This window comes from Falco rusticolus, chromosome 9, assembly GCF_015220075.1.
Source record: "Falco rusticolus isolate bFalRus1 chromosome 9, bFalRus1.pri, whole genome shotgun sequence".
Lineage (NCBI taxonomy): Eukaryota > Metazoa > Chordata > Aves > Falconiformes > Falconidae > Falco > Falco rusticolus.
In genome coordinates, this window is record NC_051195.1 from 39,936,303 (window position 1) to 39,955,981 (window position 19,679).

The 19,679-nt window shown below is 40.7% G+C and overlaps 1 protein-coding gene across 3 annotated transcripts in view; it reads right to left on the minus strand.

The window, feature by feature from the left end:
- Positions 1-19,679, minus strand: part of GPR107 (G protein-coupled receptor 107) — a 36,732-nt gene that overhangs the window by 3,152 nt on the left and 13,901 nt on the right. For 2 of the 3 annotated variants that reach the window (XM_037401182.1, XM_037401181.1), the window contains 7 exons: positions 19,503-19,576; positions 18,821-18,938; positions 17,674-17,804; positions 15,729-15,772; positions 7,127-7,176; positions 6,300-6,383; positions 5,331-5,455 (listed from right to left, as the gene is read on the minus strand). In XM_037401182.1, the coding sequence (XP_037257079.1) occupies positions 5,331-5,455; positions 6,300-6,383; positions 7,127-7,176; positions 15,729-15,772; positions 17,674-17,804; positions 18,821-18,938; positions 19,503-19,576 (626 nt within the window). Of the gene's footprint in view, positions 1-156; positions 279-5,330; positions 5,456-6,299; positions 6,384-7,126; positions 7,177-15,728; positions 15,773-17,673; positions 17,805-18,820; positions 18,939-19,502; positions 19,577-19,679 lie in introns of all 3 variants that reach the window. The other variant, XR_005106300.1, reaches the window with a different exon arrangement.

Sequence of the window (19,679 nt, forward strand, 5' to 3'; positions counted from 1 at the left end):
GATCAGACTAGCTAACAACATTTTCACAGTATCACCCTAGAGAAGTAATCTTCAGATACACTCTTCTGATAACGTCCTTAGTTCCATGTTAGGTATCAGCTTCTGTTCATGTACTGTAAAAATAATTTACTCAAACTGATGTGTTCAGTGACTCACTAGCAGTCGCAGTACTGGGATCCTCAGTGGTTCAGACACTTTAGAGTGGGCCTAGATGAGCTTGTGTTTAAGGGAATAGGGAAAGGGTCAGGAGAGTACAGATCAAGTAGCAGCTTTATTCCCTATTGAAATAAAAATTAAAAAAAAAAGGAGAAGAGTAAGCAGATTGCTTAAAGGAGAAAGATGAAATTAGTAAACAGTAAACATTTGCCTTGAAAAGATCACATCAAGCTCATCAGTACAAAGAACATTTAGATCTCGTAAGTCCTTTCTCTTGACAAAGGTTTTCCCCAGTCACACAAGAAAAAAAATCTGGGGAAACATGAGCCAGACAACTAAAGCAGATGCATAACTAGTTGGAAAAGCACACTTTGAGATGTACTTCATTGTTTCCTGTCAAAAATAAAAGAACACCAAGTGTGGTTCCAGAGAGGTCTGTCCTGGGTTCGCTTCTATTCAATAGTTTCAGTGATTGCCTGGGTAATGGAATAGAGAATTGCTTATTAAATCTGCAGAACACAGTAACAGCTACGTATTTGAGAACAGGACAAGAATGCAGAAAGATTCTGACAAATCAAAAATTTCATTTGAAAAACACGGGGCAATGCAGAGACAGCTACAAAGTGTATACTTCAGAAATCAAACTTCATAATTACAGAATAAGGGGTTAAGTATTAAAACTTCAGGGAGAAGCTAAGATTACAATGGACTACAAATCAAAAAATGAGCAACTAACATAGCAACGCAACAACAGACATACTGACATATATAAATAGGTGTTTTACACTTACACGACACCAAAGTAGCCCTAACACCCAACTCACAGCTATTGTAAGATCTCACCTGGCACACAGCCTAGATTTTAGCATTGCACTCCAATACAATTACAAACCCACTGCACACCAAGATGATGACAAAAGCGGTAAGAGGTTATGCCTAAGAGGGGACAATCCACTTTGTCCTGTCCTGTTCCTCCATGAATGTATAGACAGCTACATACTGAAAACACAGCCAGGTAAAGTCATGTTATTTGTTACCAGAGAAGCCATTTACCTTCCACCCCCCACCATGACAGCAAAGAACTGGGAGACTTCAGGGTGGATTCCTCAATAGTGAAAGGTAAAGACCATCTGATGAGCACTGTTCTTGTCTCACAACAAGTATGTAGTGTAGCTCTTGGGTCACCATTTTCTCAAATTGTTTGTCTACAATGGGCAATTCCTCACCCTCTCAAAATCAGTTCAGTCAACACATTTTAGTACCCAGTAAAATAAGGCTATCAGCACTGAGACCAAGGATGCTGCAATTCTCATTCTAGTCCTCTGAGCAGTCTCAGGACTTCAGTTCTGAACTGCAATACTGCAAGTAAGTGCTCCTTGCCTGCAGTTTGCTGAGCTGCATTTCTAGTCTACAAACTAGCAGCAGTCAAAATGCAACAAATCCTTCCCTCTAAACCACCCCTCTACAGAGAGAATTTTTTGTGGCTGTCAGAGGGATACCTATCACAAATGAGGCACAAAAGGAGTTCCCTGAACACTCCATTGCACAGCAGTATGTGCTGTGGAAATTTCAGTTTTCTTTCCCACCCCTGGCATTGTATCCAAGGTATCAAGGAATGGCTAAACATGTAGAAGCATCTTCAGCCCTGCAGTGGCAGATCCCAGCTGTCTTTTCTGTTTTGGTGGTAGTTTGTGTGGTTTTTTGTTTTGGGTTTTTTTTGTCCAAAAAGAAACACTGCAACACTGCCAGCAGCCAGCCTTCACAAGCTCTTGCAAACTGGTGTGAAAACTGATCAGCCATTGAGCAAAAAAGCCGATCTCTGCATGGGAAATATGTTAGGTGAAGAAAATCACTTCTAACAGAGCATCATTAATCAGTCTGCCACAAAGCACAACTTGAGAGAAAGCAGAGAAAAGCAGGCAAACAGGACTTCCAGTCTCAGCACAGAATAGATTGCCTCATGATACAGTGAGAAACTCCACATCCCAAGGCATAAACAAAGGTAGGTCAGTGTTACCACAACAGTTCACTATGTTGAGGCTGTTTTGGGTGTTAAGGAAAGACAAAGCTAGTGTCCATGCACTCAGCAAGATGGATTTACCAAACTGAGAACAAAACTTTTCCTGCAATTCCCCCTCCAGTGGAAATATCTTAACCCCACATACATGTATGAACATCTTCTCAACCAAGATCTGTATGGGGGAAAAAAAAAAAAAAAAAGGCATGCTTTGGTACCTAACATTTAAAGCAAACTTACTTTTGTAGTAAGTTATTTTACTAGCTCAGTAAAAAAAAACCAAACCTGCTTCCTTTTCCCTTCCTCACCCCCACCTCATTTAATTGTACTCTTTATATTTTTGTGTTCATGCCCCAGAAACAGCATTAGGACTGGAAGCCTGACAACTCTGCCAAGTGTAGCTGCACCTTTTCAGAGTACTGTAATCTAACAAACTGTCAGCAACAAGCCCGCATACTGACAGAGTGGGCGCTCAAGAGGCTGCCCAGCACAGAACACACAGAAAGCCACTTTATTGATGATGAATGGCTACTGACCCTACTTGAAAAAGAACAGACTGGTCCTTAGTTCAGGTTTATTTATACTCTCCACCAGGACAGCTTCTTTTGAGCTTGTTATAACCAAAGAGAAAGTCCTGTAACTTTTGTGGATGCTTTCTCCCAAGACGTAGCTGTGTTAGCTGAAAAGACTGACTACAAGTTCCCTTTGCTGTTCTTGATTTATAATTTATTTTTGAAAGTTGCAAGAACTTACAGAGGGAGGATCTGTGCCCTATGTTGCTTCTATCACAGACACCCTAGCCTTTGGATTTTTCTTGAAAGCTTGCAGATTTCCACACTACCCTTAATTTTTACATTTACTGCCAGACTGAGCTTTGTCTAGTTTGTGCTGCATGAAAACAGGCATAAGATCTATGCTTAAAAGGTCCTATTTTTTGTTGGAAGACAAGCAAGCCTGGAAAACAAGCTTGATAACCTCACGGCTATCTCCTGTGTTGGCTCATAGGAAAGTTGAGTCTAAAGAAACTGACTGCTTCTGCAGCAAATGTTTTGAAGAGCCTGATTTTAACAAAAACCCTCTGGGAGAGGAAAACCACCATAAAACCTGGCAATAAGACATGGCAGAACACCATGAAGTTTGAAGTTTGCAGGCTTTTAACTTCTGCCACAGTCTCTGAAGACAACTGGGTATTTATCACATAAGAGACAAAACACACTCATGCAATGGTTAGTCAGGATGCTGTCAGGCACTTAAGTCACTTGCTCAAATAAGCCTTGATATTTTTCCCCTACAGAAACACCATTTAGTATTTATAAAAGCAAAAATAGGAGCAGCAAGGCCAAGTCAACAAGAAATTCAATACACTTTCATTGCAGTGCTTCACCTGTCACAGATTGTGTATACACAAGCTTTACAGATACATGCAAACTTCACCTCCCTGATGCAGCTGGGGAAGGGAGAACAAGACACAGATTACACCATACCAAGCACCCAAATAGAGCAAAACTTCTGGTGAATCAGATGAGAAAAATTCAAGCAGGCCTAAAGGGAACAACTCACAAGGCACAACAATGAAAACTCCCAAGGCAAAGAGCAAAATGTCTTATTAGGAGAAGGTCCACAAGGAACTCTGATCCTCAAGTTTCTAGTAATGTCTATTTCATTATGGCGAGGTATAAATCACTTCATTAGTTCATTAAACTTTCTCCTGCTTATTTCTGGCAGATTCTCCCAAATTTAGAAGCTTCTCTAATTTACTGAAATTGCTAAATATGAAAGGTGCCATATTATTAGTCCTAAAAAAGCTCAAGTAAAATTAAGCATGTAACAAAGTTGAAATTCACTCTAACAGGCAAAAAAGAAAAAAGCTTGTTTCTGTATAAACACAAATCCTACCACATCTTCCAGTTCAGACCATGCCTTCCTGATGTGGATGTTTACTTACCAGCTTCCAAACTGAAACTTACATAAACCATTTAAACACCTGTATGTGACAGTGATTTTAAGGTCACTACCCACTAGTTGGATTCCACTTGTGCAATGACAGATTTTATGGATCCAAAGCAAAAATAGCTAAGCATCTGGAAAGATCTTTGTTACTAGAGATACTTACAAGAAATTAAACCACTTGCATGACATTTCAGGTGGATTCTATGATTCAAACCCCCTTGTAGCAATTTCCCAATAACATCCATTCCCTTCTGAGCTAACGATGAGGGCAAACACACTCTGACTTTTTTTTTTTTATGTTTTGGCACTTAAAAATTGTAAGTGTTGCTTTGTTTCACCCCAGATCAAGTAGAAGTGATTTGCCAAACTGGAAAAATTCTTAGGAACAGGCTTTTGAGCCTGTACGTGAAATACAATTGTGCATGAAACGTGTAACTACTAGAGAGATTAGGTTAGCTCTGCTCCTGTTAAGGCAACAGACTCTGTGGCAATCATAGCTCTATTCAATGCTTTTAGCATGCTGAATTTCTTAGGGCAGTTTCTATTACAGTTTCAGAAATACCACTCATTTTTTAAGTCCTCAGAAAACCACTGCAAAGAGAATGACAGGGACTTAGGCTGAGCCCTACTTTATAATTTCTCCAGACTAACTCAGGTACTATTGGCGCCTCATGGTTTAGCAGCAAGGAATAGAACAGGGAAGACTATTGGTAAAAATCCATCTCCTCAGCTGAGTGTTAAAATAAATTTCTTCAAAGCTACAGGCTGAATGACAAGGTAGATAGGACGTGACACCATGCTTATTTATAGTCTGTAGATTAGCAGTTAGTTTTTGTCATTGGTTTGGTGTTTCTTTGTTTTTTTTTAAAAATGAAGCTTTAACAATCTGTAAGGCTCAGTGTTCAGCAACACAGATTGAACACAGAAGCTTTTTTATTTTATATTTTCAAGGGCACCTTTTTGCCCCATGAAAAGCTTTACCATCTTATTCCACATTACTGCCATATCCACCTAGAGGCTCCTATGCATATCAGAAATCTCTTTGTTAGTTGAATACACACTAAATAGATACCTCATCTTTAAACATATGGGCAGATCCTAATCTTTCTCAAAAGAAGGATTTAGAGAGATGAAAGTAAACTCTTTTTGAACATTACTTTTCTCAAATCAAGAGAGGAGGTAAAAAAAAGGTGGGGAGGGTTCTTACACAGCTTCCATCTCCAAGTCATCCTCATCGTCTTGAGAGAGTTGTAGATAAGGGTTGTCTGATGCTGGACGGAACTTGTACCCAGTGAGTACAAAGAATACAAGTGTGGCCATTTCATCCAGCAGCTGCAAGTAAAAACAAGATTTAAGTTCACTCCTGTAATCCTTCTTGGTCATGAAACATTTATCCTCATTCATAAGGTTCAAGATTTAAAGGCCAAGAGGCCTCTGCCATGGCAGAAATAACAAAGCAATTACCGTCCTGTTATCATTAATCCCAGGCTAAAGGCTGTCAAGCCCTTTGTTCTTTCAGCTTTCCCTGCCACTTTAAATACAGTTACAGTTCTAGCCATCACTCCAGTGCTTTTAAATAACTATGGCAAGACTTGGCTTTTAAAGGGGGGAATAGTCATCCCTACATTGTTTTGTATTTTCAACAGTTCATGTGTTCCATAGACTCCCTGCACAGTTACTTGGATTACATGTTAAGAAACCAAATGTTTAAAAGTCACTCTAAATAAATAAATAAATAGATAGATAAATAAAGCTTTGTAGATGGAAGAGTGAAAGCCTATTTCACTGGCTCCCTGGGGCCTCAATTACACAGGGCAAACCTGACTGATTTTTTTTTTTTTTTCTTCTTTTTATGTTCTTGATTAATTTCCTTCAGACATTTTTAAATTGAAAGACTAAAAATCAATAATGCAATTACTTTTAGACATCTCATGTATAATCCAGCAGCCTTGCTGGACAAACGTAAAACTAAAAATATACTCTTGCCACTTCAGTCACATCAGTGATAAAAATCAGGAGGAGACAGGGTGCAGCGCTGTGCTTTGAGATGTTCTACTATAACATGACAAACAATTTGCACTGGATTTTTTTTTTAGTGCAGTTACATCTAAAGAATAATAGCAAAAAGAAAAAAACATATCAAGGAATGGATGTATTTTCCTTTGCTGACAAATACCTGGTATAGCCATTTCCACTGGAATGGAACAGCAATCTTTATGAGAATTGCAATGATCCGTGTGAAGTAAATGTAACACACAATCTGGGAAGGAAAAGAAGAAACCATGATGAGAGCAATAGCATCACCCTTATAGAACCTGTTTTTCCAGAGAAATAGCTCAAGCAATTCCCAGACAACTCATGCCAGACTAGCCTTATTATGCTCCTCAATAAATATATGGAAGATACAGGCTGAGGGCTCTACTGATTGTTGAATACCCAAATGACTCCAGCTATTGCGAACATGTTTAAGTTACAGCAGGAAACACTAAGTATTACACTTTTGTAGAACTTGAAGAATCCAATTGTAATTTATGACTCTTACCACTTATAAGAGTCTGAAATGAGGCTGTTGGAAATCATTAAGAAGCCTACGTTCTCCTGGGAGATATGCTCACAGCTCCTAATGACATAATCAGAAACTGCACACATGCATCTCAAGGCACCACTTGGGCCCAAGTTTAATTTTTAGCAAGTTTACAGTACATTGCTCAAGCCCATCAATTCAACCGGCAGCTCAAGCTGTCTCCAGAGGAAAACATCAACCATTACAAATGGCTGGAACCACTTCAAAGATAGACAGAAAGATACAGCTAGAAAAAGAAATAAAGCTGCTTTGAGGATTGTAACCCAGTTGACTAAGATGCCAAAGCACAGCACTTGCCCCAGAACTGGGAACATCTCTACCACATCCACCACCTACAGTAGCTTCCAACAAGTAATCCATCAAAAGGCTTGAATGGCTTTTAAGTGCTCTTTATGTATGCATAAAGGTTTTTTACTTACCATAACATAGTAATGTCTAAACAGCTTCAGCTTTGCTAGGTTAATGGCAGCTATCAAGAGAACACAAAAGTCCATCAGAAAATTGTTAAAATGAGAGTTTCTTTTGATGCTTGTCTGCAAGGTAGGCAAGTGGTCAAGACTAGGACTCTGGCAATCCCTGACTAGACAGGGTTGACCCATAGCCCACTGGGGACTCTGAGGAACGCCACTCTTGCATGTGTATGTACTGGACAACTTGTAGGTTGGGGTGAGTTCCTCTTGAAAAGGCAACTCAGATCACTTTCACACTGAATTTTATATACATACACTCTACCAATAAAGAACCTTCCTCTATCTGTATATAGCCAACTACATACTGTCACCTCACTCAGGCCAGAAAGGCCACGCCACTTGACACTGTCTCCTAGAAAATTTGTACCTTTTCTATAGTACTGCCTGGCCTGCTCTGTGCCTTCAGCTGGCCTGAGCTACTTTGAGGTAATCGTGGCTCTGGAAACCACTGGCTCTTGTCAAACAACAGCAGAAGTATTTTAACATCTAAGTAGTATTGCCTGTCACTTGTAGCTCAGTCACAACTTAACAGGTGAAATAGTTCTCATAGCAAATGCATGTGTTTCAGTCACAAGCTGTGTAAGCTAAGGCCCCAGGCTAACCTATGTTTATTGGACAGATTACATCAGCTCTTGAGGAACACAGTAGATATTCAGGTGAACAAGCAGAGGTCAACAACCAGATGGAACAGCTGTCAACTCTGGTTTGAGAGTCAGGTTTTACAGGTGCAGCATGATTACAAATACAGACTCCTGGTGCTTTCGTGACAAGAGAGACAAAGACTCCAAGACATGCTGACAGCATACAGAAGTGCAATTCAGAGCCCACGAACATGAGCTGCCCGTTAGAAAATACTGCCACACTCACTAGTATTCCCTCTGAGCCCTCATTTTTTTAAATGAGATGTGGAAGTGCAACACATTGTGCTTAAGTTCATCTGCACTCCCTCACAGAAATCACCTACTGCAAAAAGCAGATTTATAAAAGGATGCATGTATTTGCACGTCAGGTCTTCCAGGTTCACAACAGTACAAAATACAGTATTACACATCAGGAAGAGGAGGGCTAACAGCTACACAAGAAATGCTTCACTGCCTGTGGCAAACACAACACAGAACTGCAATGTCAGATGCAGCACAAACTCTCACAGGTTCTCACTACATAAGCTACAGTGAAGACAGACAACATTCTGTTATAAACCTACTTTGTATAAACTAGAGATCAAGTGGTTTCAGGAGAACCACTGGAAGCTATAGACACTGAGATACAAGCCCTCCTCCAGCAGATGTACTAAAACAACAGCACCTGACTAACACAAGGCATCAAGTGACTGACAGGTAGATCAAACTAAGCTAACAGCAGTTTTGATTTAGTGCTGGCTAGTGGCTTCTACATATTCCCAAACAGGATGTTGAACTTTTGACAGAGCACAGGGCAGACCAGTAAGAGAAAGCAGAGCCAGAGCTCAAGAGGGGGAAAAAAACCAACCGAATCTTATTTGTGAAGGAACACCAAGTTCAGTTCCATAAAGCTAAAGCTCTTACTGTGCAACACTCATCTGAACACCAATCAGATTAGGGGCAATCTTACAGCACAATATGGCAGAGGAACACCATCTCACAGATTTGGGAGGACACTCCCTCCTGGACTACGACATGAAAACCTGAACACAGAATAGCATCTACTTTGCAATATATAGTTCTGGACCCCAGAAAGCAGTGCTCAAGTTCTAGACTTGCACCTGTTGAGTACCAGCAGTGAAGCACTGAGCACTTTCACTGGGCAACAAATGGCAAAACTTAAAACTGCTAGAACAAGAATCTAACTATGTTCTTAGTAGCTAAATCAGCCCTAAGACACTGGTAAGCTACCTCTCCCTCACTTCCATCCCTTGCAAAAGCTAGCTTCCCATACTTAAAAAGCAAAAACTTGCAGATTTTAATGAGTCTAGGGCTCTGCCAGACAACCTAGTGTTAAAAGCTTTTCATAATACAGTTGGAGAAAGATTAAAGCAAGTAAATACATAGGACAAGCTCATTAAATCATGATGCAGGGAAGCAATACTGTCTTAAAGGAGAGCAACATTAAGTATGACCATGAAGATCTTGTGATGTACCATACACTGGTTTGTATACAGAAGGATCTATTTCTAACTCAAGGCATCTATCTTCAAGAACTGCCACCAAGTGGTGCAGTGACAGGCCATGAGAATTACTAGGCTTTGTAGTTAAAGCAACACCAACTCAACAGCTGTGATTCAAACTGCCAGTCCATCAGTGCTTTACTGTCAACCACTGAGTGAGTTGAGGAGTCATTTCTGTTGATTCATGCAGTGCATACAAAGAAAGGATAGTGAAGCCAAAGATCTGGCTGCCAACTGACATGTCATATTGCCACCTTTCCCAGCTGATGGAGCATAGCTCAAGATCTCACCTACTCAATACCAAGGATTCGGAAGTTAGTATATCCTGATATCTAGAATGGCTGAGTATGGGAAATAAGGATAAGTAAGAGGGACACCCCCCACCCCAAGTAGAAAGACTGAAGAGCCACCTCTGGACACCGGTTTGCTCATTTATCACAATTAGGTGTTCTCCTCTAGCTGCCTCAGCTTCAGGAATACTTCTCTCCACTATCAGATAGTAAAGTCAGTATTAACGCATGTCTAAAAAGTTCTGCCAGTTTTTTTTAAAACAGCTTAAAGTTATAGTACACTGTTCTGGAGAAATTCTAAAATCATCATTATTTGGCATCAGCAGCCTGTGAATTGCTTCTTCACAAGCTGAATGCACTCCAAGCAGTAATACTTGAGTCTCACTTTGCTGGACAGACTTCAATTCACCTTAGCCTGGAAGTCCAGACACCGACAGCAACACTTACAAGGAGAGAGGCTAGGCCAACAGCTGTCACTTAGAACTTGAATCACTTGCAGCCCCAACCTGTGAAGCTGTGGTAACACAGCAGCAATCACAGTATGCAGTAAAGGATGGGTAAATTTATGTTTGGAATATGCTAACTATTCTTCCGGGCACAGTACTTAACTGCAAAGAACAAAAAAAAAAAAAAAAAAAAAAAAAAAAAAAAAAAAAAGAAACCTACACTCATACACTCAACAGAGACTTTCTACCAAAGGTTTTACAACGGAATTCACACTTGTGTTCCATCTCTTTCAAAGAATAATTAAGAAGATAAAAGCCATCCTCCTGGAGAGGTTTAGAACAGCATCTATACCTTCCCTCAGTCTCACCTCTCTATCACCATTTACTTTAACAGCCTGTGTCTGCAACAGCCTGATTGGCATTGATCAAAATATAGTGTACCACAGTATTTTGATAATCAATCTTTCAGATTGCCCCATGCCACTTTCAAAATCTGAGACAGCCTGTAAGATGGGGGAAAAAGAAAATCAGACCATATGCTACAGCCTTGCACACCATCAGACAATAGCTTTTTGATGACTAGGTCTGAGCTTTTTAGAATATGTATGTAACAACAATAACAGGACTGCAGCTGAGGGCATAGGGAGCTCAAGTCCAGGCCATACAGTACACAAGGGCAAACCATAATGCATCTTTAGTGAACCCACTGAAGTACAGCTAAGAATATTTCTACACTGCTTTGCATGCTATACTAACTCTGGTGCATTTGAGATGCAATCTATGCCATTACCAAATAGTAAACAGAAGTTTTCTATTCTTCTCAAGAATGAAGGCACACATGTAGATCTAGGCCTCAAAAAGAAACTCCAGTAACTCTGAGAAGTATAGCTCTATAATCTCTACAGTACTCTGCTTAAAAGCATTCCTGTACTAGAAAGAAGAGGTCAAGCAAACACATACAGTAACCCTTGGTGTCATGCATGAGAAGGTGGCACAGATTAGTTAATCACAGACCGGTTAACCTTCCTCACCAGGGTCAGAAGAAAGTCCGATGTACAAGATAAGCAATGTATCTCCAACACGTAACTGTTACATCAACCCCAGACGGCACCTGAAGTGATATACTGGAACACAGTAGGCCCACTGAATTCCTCAACATTTCCCAACTTTCCAGCACTATGCATTGAGGTCTTGACACTTAAATCACCAAGCTCTATCTCAAGGTTTGAGATGCCTATGTACTACCTACAGCATGTTTACTCCTGCGCTACCCCCTCCTCACTGGATTGGTGTGGAGGTGTTTTGGCATGGGTCTCCACAGAGCCATTGCCTCTAGCGTCTGCTAAGCTCAGCTGAGCAGAAGGTCTTCTGCATCATGCAGGACCAGGCTCTTTGTTCACAGCATTTTCCTGGTACAGAAGCAGGAAGACACTGAACAACAAACAAATGGTTTTTCCTAACATGAGGGCAAGCACGAAAGCATTAATCATCATTTGCCCACTGCACAGCACACAGGGAATGTTGCCTGTGAGCTACACACTGCAATGTATTTACCCTAATTCTGCTGCCAACTACGACATGCTGCAGTGCTTCAGGAAAATACCTAACCATTCATGATCAGACTGCACAGAGTTTCACATCTCTTATGACACACACAGAGGCACAAAAAGATAAAAACTGCAGTGGTGTTTCCAGCCCTCTATTCCTCCCCCAAACAGCAGATTACACAATACACAAGAGTAGGTTATGACATTTGAGAGGTCCAGTGACATACAACTTTCAGTTCCAAATAAAAACCAAAAAAACCCCTCAAGTTTATTCCATCTCTTTTTTTTCTTGTGATATCTGTAAACAAGGTAGTGGTAGTTGAGCGGCTTTTCTGTCCAAACATCCCTAGTTCAGTTTGCAAGGCTGATTTCATTAAATCTGCAAGACACTTGTAATGCAGACCTAGAAATGGACAGAGGATATAGGCTCCCATCTGAGAAAACATACAGTGGCAGACCAAATAGCTGTACTTAAGTCTGAAGGGGTGATTTTAAAAAGGGGAAGAAAAGCTTCTAAAAATGGGATGTTTATGCCCACTGCTGTGCAAGATAAGAAGCCTGTGTAGGTCAGATATTTTACTTTAAAGATCACCTTCAAAGGAAAAAAGCAAACAACCAGGCAGCTCAAACACAGCTGTATCACTGTGCCATGCCTACTCTCTGCCACCTATCCACAGTATCTGTGGATTTAAGGTCTCCCTGGATAATTATGGCTTTAGATCAATTCCTCTTAGAAAACTTAAAAAAAAACCACAACAAAACAACTCAAAAAAACCCAAACCAAAATAAACTTTAAATGACCATTTGCTAGTGACTCCAAATCACTGCTACTTATAACAAGACTTTTTAATAATTGTACATTGCTAATACAAAGCCTATGACAAGCACAGCTGTTAAAGACTACAAGACTGGTAATCCAACCAGCCTTCTGCTACATTTCTAGTCTAGTCACACAACCGTCATGGCTGCACTTCACCCAAGGGAATGGTATCTAATAAACAGGGTGTGAAGTAGCTGGAAGAGGACAAGACTGTCAGGAAACACTATCAAGATCCTGAGCCATGAAGTCCTGGAGTTGTTAGTTCTAATAGATGCAAGAAAGCCAAAATAATTGTCCCTAGGTCTTTCTCACCAGCAAGGAGGTCACCAGAAGGCTCAGTGCCAGGAGAAACAACTGTTGAATTTTTAGTCTATAACTCTCCAAGACAACCTATAAGTTAATGATTTCTGTGTGAGAGAACAGGGAAAGCAACCTTTGAGGTAACAGTAGACAAACCCTAGCAAGCAACAGGCAGTCCGACTAGAAAACTGTGTAAGATTCCGTCTGCTTTAACCACAGGGCAGGCAATGCAGTATTAAACTGCATGTGAGAAGATCCAGTAGTTTTACCACCTCAGGAGAAAACTATCTTCAGCTGTGGGGAAAAAAATAAATAATGCTGGTGACAAGACTAAGATTGATAGCCTAACACAATCATAGAATCATTTAAGTTGGAAACGACCTTTAAGGTCATTGAGTGCAACCGTTAACACAGCACTGCCAAGTTCAGCACTAAACCATTCCCCTAAGTACCACATCTACATGTCTTTTTAAGTACCTCCAGGGATGGTGACTCGACCCACCACTTCCCTGGGCAGCCTGTTCAAATGCTTTTGACAACGCTTAGGTTAAGAATTTTTTCCTACCTTCCAATCTAAACCTCTCCTGGCACAACTTAAGACTGTTTCCTCTTGTTCTATCACTTATTACTTAGGCAGAGATATCAACACCCACCTCACTACAACCTCCTTTCAGGTAGTTGTAGAGTGTGATAAGGTCTCCCCTGAGCCTCCTTTTCTCCAGGCTAAATGACCCCGGTTCCCTACCCTATTACAGTGCAACCAAATCACACTTTTGGTATTCTCAACCAGGCATACTAGCAGCAAGACATTAGGTAACATTCTGCTTCAACCATCACATTTCCATTCACTTGCTCCGCATGTGCTCCTATCAACAGCCTCTAAACATACTAACCACATTGTACTTCACAAGTGAGTCCCAGCACTGTGGCTGTCCTGGCCCAAATCTCCTGCCAGCCTATGCGATGCTTTCCCTGAAGACTTTTTCCTTAGCTATTCTTTTATTATTAGTGTAGCTTAACACAGCTGCCAAGTCCCTTCCAACAGACAATTACAGAACCTTCAGGATCTGCACAGCCAGATGGTAATATCAGTAGGCAAAACGTGGTAACAGCAGTAGGTGATCCACAAGCAACATTCATGATAAGAGTGCCATCACTCATGGAAAACAATTCAAAACAGAGGACTAAGAACAGTCCCTCAGAGATATGCATAGCACTGATGAGCTAGAGACACAACGGGTTCTTGTCAGATCACAGTTTTCTGTTACCTCCCTTATAGACTACAATGCATCCTTCAGAAGGGATTGGTTTCAGATCTGGACTTCACCCATTACAACAGGTCCTTGACACTGGCCACCTTTTCCCCTTCGTGCAGCCTTTTGAAGTTAAACGGACTCCATAGTACCATCTTGTGGTAAGAACCATCACGCGCAAGGTAGACACGGCATGATCACCTGAGGCCACAGAGATCTACAAGTTCTGTGCCCCAGTTCGGAGCACTAGCTGCGGAGTGCCGAGCATCAGAAGTCAGACTCCACTGCCACCCTGCAGTTCTGCCTTAGTTACAGGGAGGCTGAGCTCTATTTGCAGTCACTCACAGTGGCCTCACCTAAGAACCAGGCCTAACACATGCGAAGTCTCCAGAAGAAAGACTGCTTAAACCTAGACATTCCCTGAAGCAAACTTTTTAACAGTAAGGACATAAAATATGCTTTTATGTGTAAAATAAGCTCCAGATACACTTAGTAGACAAGGTAAAGCGAATTCATCAGCGAATGTGTCTGAACCCATGTGAACACACTGATGAGAAAGCTACCAACAACATTAACGTTCTTTATCAACGCTAACCTCTTTTGCATTGGTTTCTATTAGAAATTAATATTTCCCCCCCCTTTAGGTTTGGGGGTTTTCTGTGTATGGTGGTGGGTTTGGGTGGGGTGTTTGTTTTTTTTTTTTAAACAGCTTGGAATCTCAAAAAAACCAGCTGGGCTCACCTTAAGTATTGTTTCAATTTAACAGATGGCAAGGAAAGACCTAATCTGTGGCCTGCACAGGGCCAAGTTCAGTATCCAGTGTTATAGTGCACCTACTAGACTACAGAGGCAATCTGCGCTGAAATGTCAAAGTCTTAGTGGAAACGAAGGAAATGACTGGATGAAGCATCCAGACCTAGGAGGCTATCTCCAGAAAGAGGAGATGAGTTAAAGGATAAGACTGGGTTGAAAGGATGTTGCCAACAAAGGACCTTCTAGAAATAAATCTTCAAGAAGGGTAAGCCACCAAGTGAGAGAACGTTGAAATGGCTGCCTGCTTCCAACGAAGCCAGTGCTATGCTCTGTGGCTTGCATCTGCAGCCAACTGAGGAACTAATTCAGAAGTGAGCAGATAAGGCAGGAAAAACACACACTACAGAAGCCATTATTTGGGTTGGCTTTCCATCCATCATCTCATTTTCACTGCTACAGTACACGTAACTTCACTTTACACAAGCAGTCCTTTAAGCTGCTGTACAAACACGGACAAGTCAAGAACTGTGTTACATTGAATGCCAATTTATGTTTTGTTTCATAACGAGGCTTGTTTCCCTCTATTCTGGCAGAAACAGATTTCTGCAGAAATTGAAATAAGGGAGTGTATTTTGGCTAACAGTCAGCAATTCCGGAATTCACTTCTAGTTCTGCTTCTGAACACCTGAGTCTTAGAAAAGGCAGCCCATCTGTCAAGATTATTTCCTCTCAATATCACATTTAGCTCATGCACCAAGAGCTGTGCAAGCACCAGAGAATGAGTTCCATGTACGAATTCTGATAGTCAAAGCAATACATGGAAAAGGTAATTTTCCACAAGTTACTCCCATGAGCCCCCTGAGGAAAAGCAGCAGTGTGACACTAACCTAGTATAGTTTTAGTTTACATATTTTAAATCAGCATCATGTGTTTGAAATTTCTGGCATTATTTTATGGCATATAGCATAAACCAGGAAAAAAAAATTACGGATTTCTTGCCTTTCCCATCTGTTGCTGAAGCCTCCTGTAAATGCCTTATTGACCTAGAAAAAAAAAAGTTAAATGAGCATATTAGCTGTAAGTTTTACACTTCCTTTTTACTGTAGCCCTCCAGAACACTGACACGTTTTGTTAGCTCTTTATGACTGGGGTATGCTTGCAATTAACTGTGCTTAGTGTGCTTGGCACTGCATATACTTCACCCCCAGCTCAGGCAGTTAGTTATCTGTTAGTATCTGTATTTCCTTGTGGTTAAGAAAGCCTGTTGTCAAAGCCTACAGAAAGCTTTGTGGGAGGGAGGAAGGGAGCACAGTGAGAAACCAGGGCATTTTCTAGCATAATGCTTTCCACTTGTACAATTAAGCTGAATTACTATTCACAGTACTGTCAAGCATTTGGCATCTTACTGCTCTTTTAAGCTCTTTTTGTTTAAATAGTTGATTACAGCTTAGCTTACATGTCTACATAGGCAACTTAGGTAACAGAAGCTACACTGTGGGAATGTAAATTCAAGGGCCAAGTCTTAGTCACCTTGCTCACTTGAGTCATCCCACCAGCTGCAGTGATACCATCCAGATGAAAAAGAGGCAGCATTTTATGCCTTGGGCTTCACTGCCAGTATATGTTGGTACCATGACAATGCAGGAACACTGGTTACACACTACGAACAGTTACAGAACAGCTCACCCACATGTATTTGTTCTTCAGATACAGTTCCTTTATGGAAAGCAAGTTTTGTACCAGCATATCACTAGGTAGGACATACCGATTCTAGCATTAGGTAGTAAGAACTATGACTGTAGAAGTCACATTTATCACAGGAAATCAGTTTCTACAATTTCAGTTAATAATCCTGCAGATTTATTTACCACACCCAAATGCTTTCAACTTCAGAAGAACTGCTGCATTTTCACTGGAACAGGGGAAGGGACAAGCAGGTAGTGCAAATTTCTTGGAAGACATTTCCCAGCCTTGGCAGAAGGTCACCAAGACTGCGTAGGGTTTTGCCCTTGTGCAGAGGACAACTGGGAATGTAAGGACAGCAGAAACCCACCCTCACATGTCAAGCTGAAGCTTACTCCCATCTACTGAGCAATGTGAATGTGTGTCTTTACACACACCTATGTATGTGTTATGAAACAGCTCTGAAACACTCAAGAGTTACACTCTAGAGTGATGACACGTTTACTAAACATTTATATCCACTCTTTCCGAAAAAAATACTGGAGATACTAGAGAAAAAATAAGAATATTCTCTGTGCTAATCAAGGAGCCAGAAGCTCCTTCATATCCTCCTTTAAATCCAGCTGTTTATCCAATTAAGACTGAAATAAATTTACAAGATAAATGTTCTGACTAACCGGCAAAAAGCAACAATAGTATTTATCTGTATTTATCTAAATTATCAGCATTTTGGTTAAGTTTTATATAACCAACATTATACCTTGCCAAGAAGAGTGGAAGGAAGGACAGGGAAATGCTCCCCTGGGATTATTTCTTCTAAACAGTCAAGCAAAAATGCTGCTACTCTGTTGGAAGGCAGCACTGATCTTAGTGCTATCATTTTAGAACTTTGCAACCTCAGGTTGAGGTTCCAACCTCAGACAGTAAAGAAAAATCCTGTTTCTCAATGTAAGAGTCAATGCTTCTGCAAAATTCTAAGCTTCAAAAGCATCTGTAGTCTGCACCACGCTGACCACAGTTAAATCACCACCCACCCCACTTGCTTTGGAAATGTTAAAGTGGGGATAAAGCACCTTCCACACTACAAGATTGAAGCATTAAAACTGTTACAGTTTAAAAAAGTTAATAGAATGCTTGACTCCAAAGTACTGACTTTTTTTGCTATGGCAGTACCTTTAGCTCTAACAGTCAATACCTATTAATTCAGAAAAAGCTCAAGGCGTCAGGGCTCAGAAACCACACCACACACACAGTGACTCACCATACCACTGGGAACAGGATGGCTCCACAACATAGCAAGTCCACCAGGAAGAGTATTTCTTTCCACAGTCCATATTCAGTTGTCCCCTCTTCTGTTGACTCTATGATAATGTATGCCACATTTGCCAGTACCTACAGGATGAAACATGCTTAATGGTTTCAGAAGCTTTCCAAGGTAATACTAGATTTAGGATGCTAATTCAGCAAAAGCTGTTCCACAGCTGCAGGAAGAGCCCATTCAGTAACACCAGTAATTCTTCCACAGCTCTACGTCAAGAAAGTTACATGTTCAGTAGTATCTTCACAGGATTTACAGAAGTAAGATTGATTGGAACTTATTTCTGCTGACATTTGGAAAGTAGTCCTCTGTTATATACTATGCTGAATCTACTGTATCAGTAGAGATAAAAAGAGCAAAATCTATTCATTAAAATACAGTAACAGGACTCCACATACACACACAGAGCAAACAGTTTAAATACTTTATTCTAAATTAAACCAATAATTCAAACTGGTCATTGACCACATTTTGTACTCCATACCTGAGCTCTGTAAGAGCCTCAAACACTAACTATATATTTCTGGTTTTGCAGCTGAGTAAGGGATTCCATCTGGAAAGGTAGAAAAACTGTTCTATCTACAACAACAAACAGAAGTGCTGCCCTCCTATGTTCTTCAGTTCCTGGAGTTGGAGACAAGCACTGATCACTTTGAACACACTCGGCAAGCTTCCCCCAGACCCAAACAGGCTTACAAGTATTCTTTTTCCCCACTTTTTTTTTTTCTTAAGCTTCTTCAGTAAGCATTTCAGAAGTGACAAGTTTCATTTAATTTCTCAGCTCCGTAGTTCAGTACTGTTTGGCAGCCCAAATTTTGCCCCAGTGGGAATATACCTAACTTACAGCTAGTTGTTCATTTTCTGACACTATCTGACCACCATTATCTCATACTCAATACAGGGAGAAAAGTGGGGAAAAATCATAGAAGTAACTTCTGGCCCAGGAAATTGCAGCTCAACTTACATTCTAACCAACAGGCTTATACAAGCAGTATCTACGTGGTGTTTTGGGAAGTATTCACAGCCTTTTACAGTTTGCACAAGCAGCTCCCCCACAAGATGTTAAGTATTGACAGAGCTTAGTCCTCACCTGAAGTGGGATGACAATCATAAAAATTTTTTTGTCTTTATCCGACAGGATGTGCTTAATGAAAGCCCAGCCTGTGCCAATAAGAGCAATAGTGATAAACAGCAGAGCACCCTTCAGTCTGAAAGAGAAACAAATACTGTAGTGAGACACTTATCACATTTTCTCTTCTGTCCAGGTTCCCTCCTACAGTCAGTAAAGCCACAAATCCAAACAAATGCCTTGCTATTCATAATTTTGGCAAGTGCTTATCCTACAACAGTGAAGCAGATGTACTTGCTTACAACTGTGTATCACATAACAATATTGCACTTCATTCACAATTGTCAATATACAATCTTTTCCTGGGAGAGTCATCTATTCACTATCATGAACAGGAGACAACACTGGCAGCTGTACCCTCTTACCACTCACAGCAAGAGCAAATTAGATACTTGAATACTAATATGAACAAAGAAAAGCAAAGCATTTATCCTTTTACTCCTCCACCACACAAGTGCCAATTCTCTGCAGCTGCCCTCTAAGTAGAGCCTTCCCCTTCACACAGGGCTGATTGCTGTCTCGTCATTCAGACCATAGTACCAAAGAATCAGCAATTTTCTAGTTTGCTCAGGAGGGGGGCAGCCCCACAGGGAATTCAATTCCAATGTTTGAATCCATCACATCAATCTTCTAACATACTTACAGGTGAGTGATGTAATAAACAACAGCCCAGCCTTCAATAGGAAATCCCTGAGAAGAAATGTAGTGATAGTCAATCTGGAAGCAGAAAATACGTTACTTTACAACCTGCTCATCCGCACCCCACCCTTGTCTTTAAAACAAGTCTGCTCAACAGCCACTTCAAGTTTCATTTTCCAAC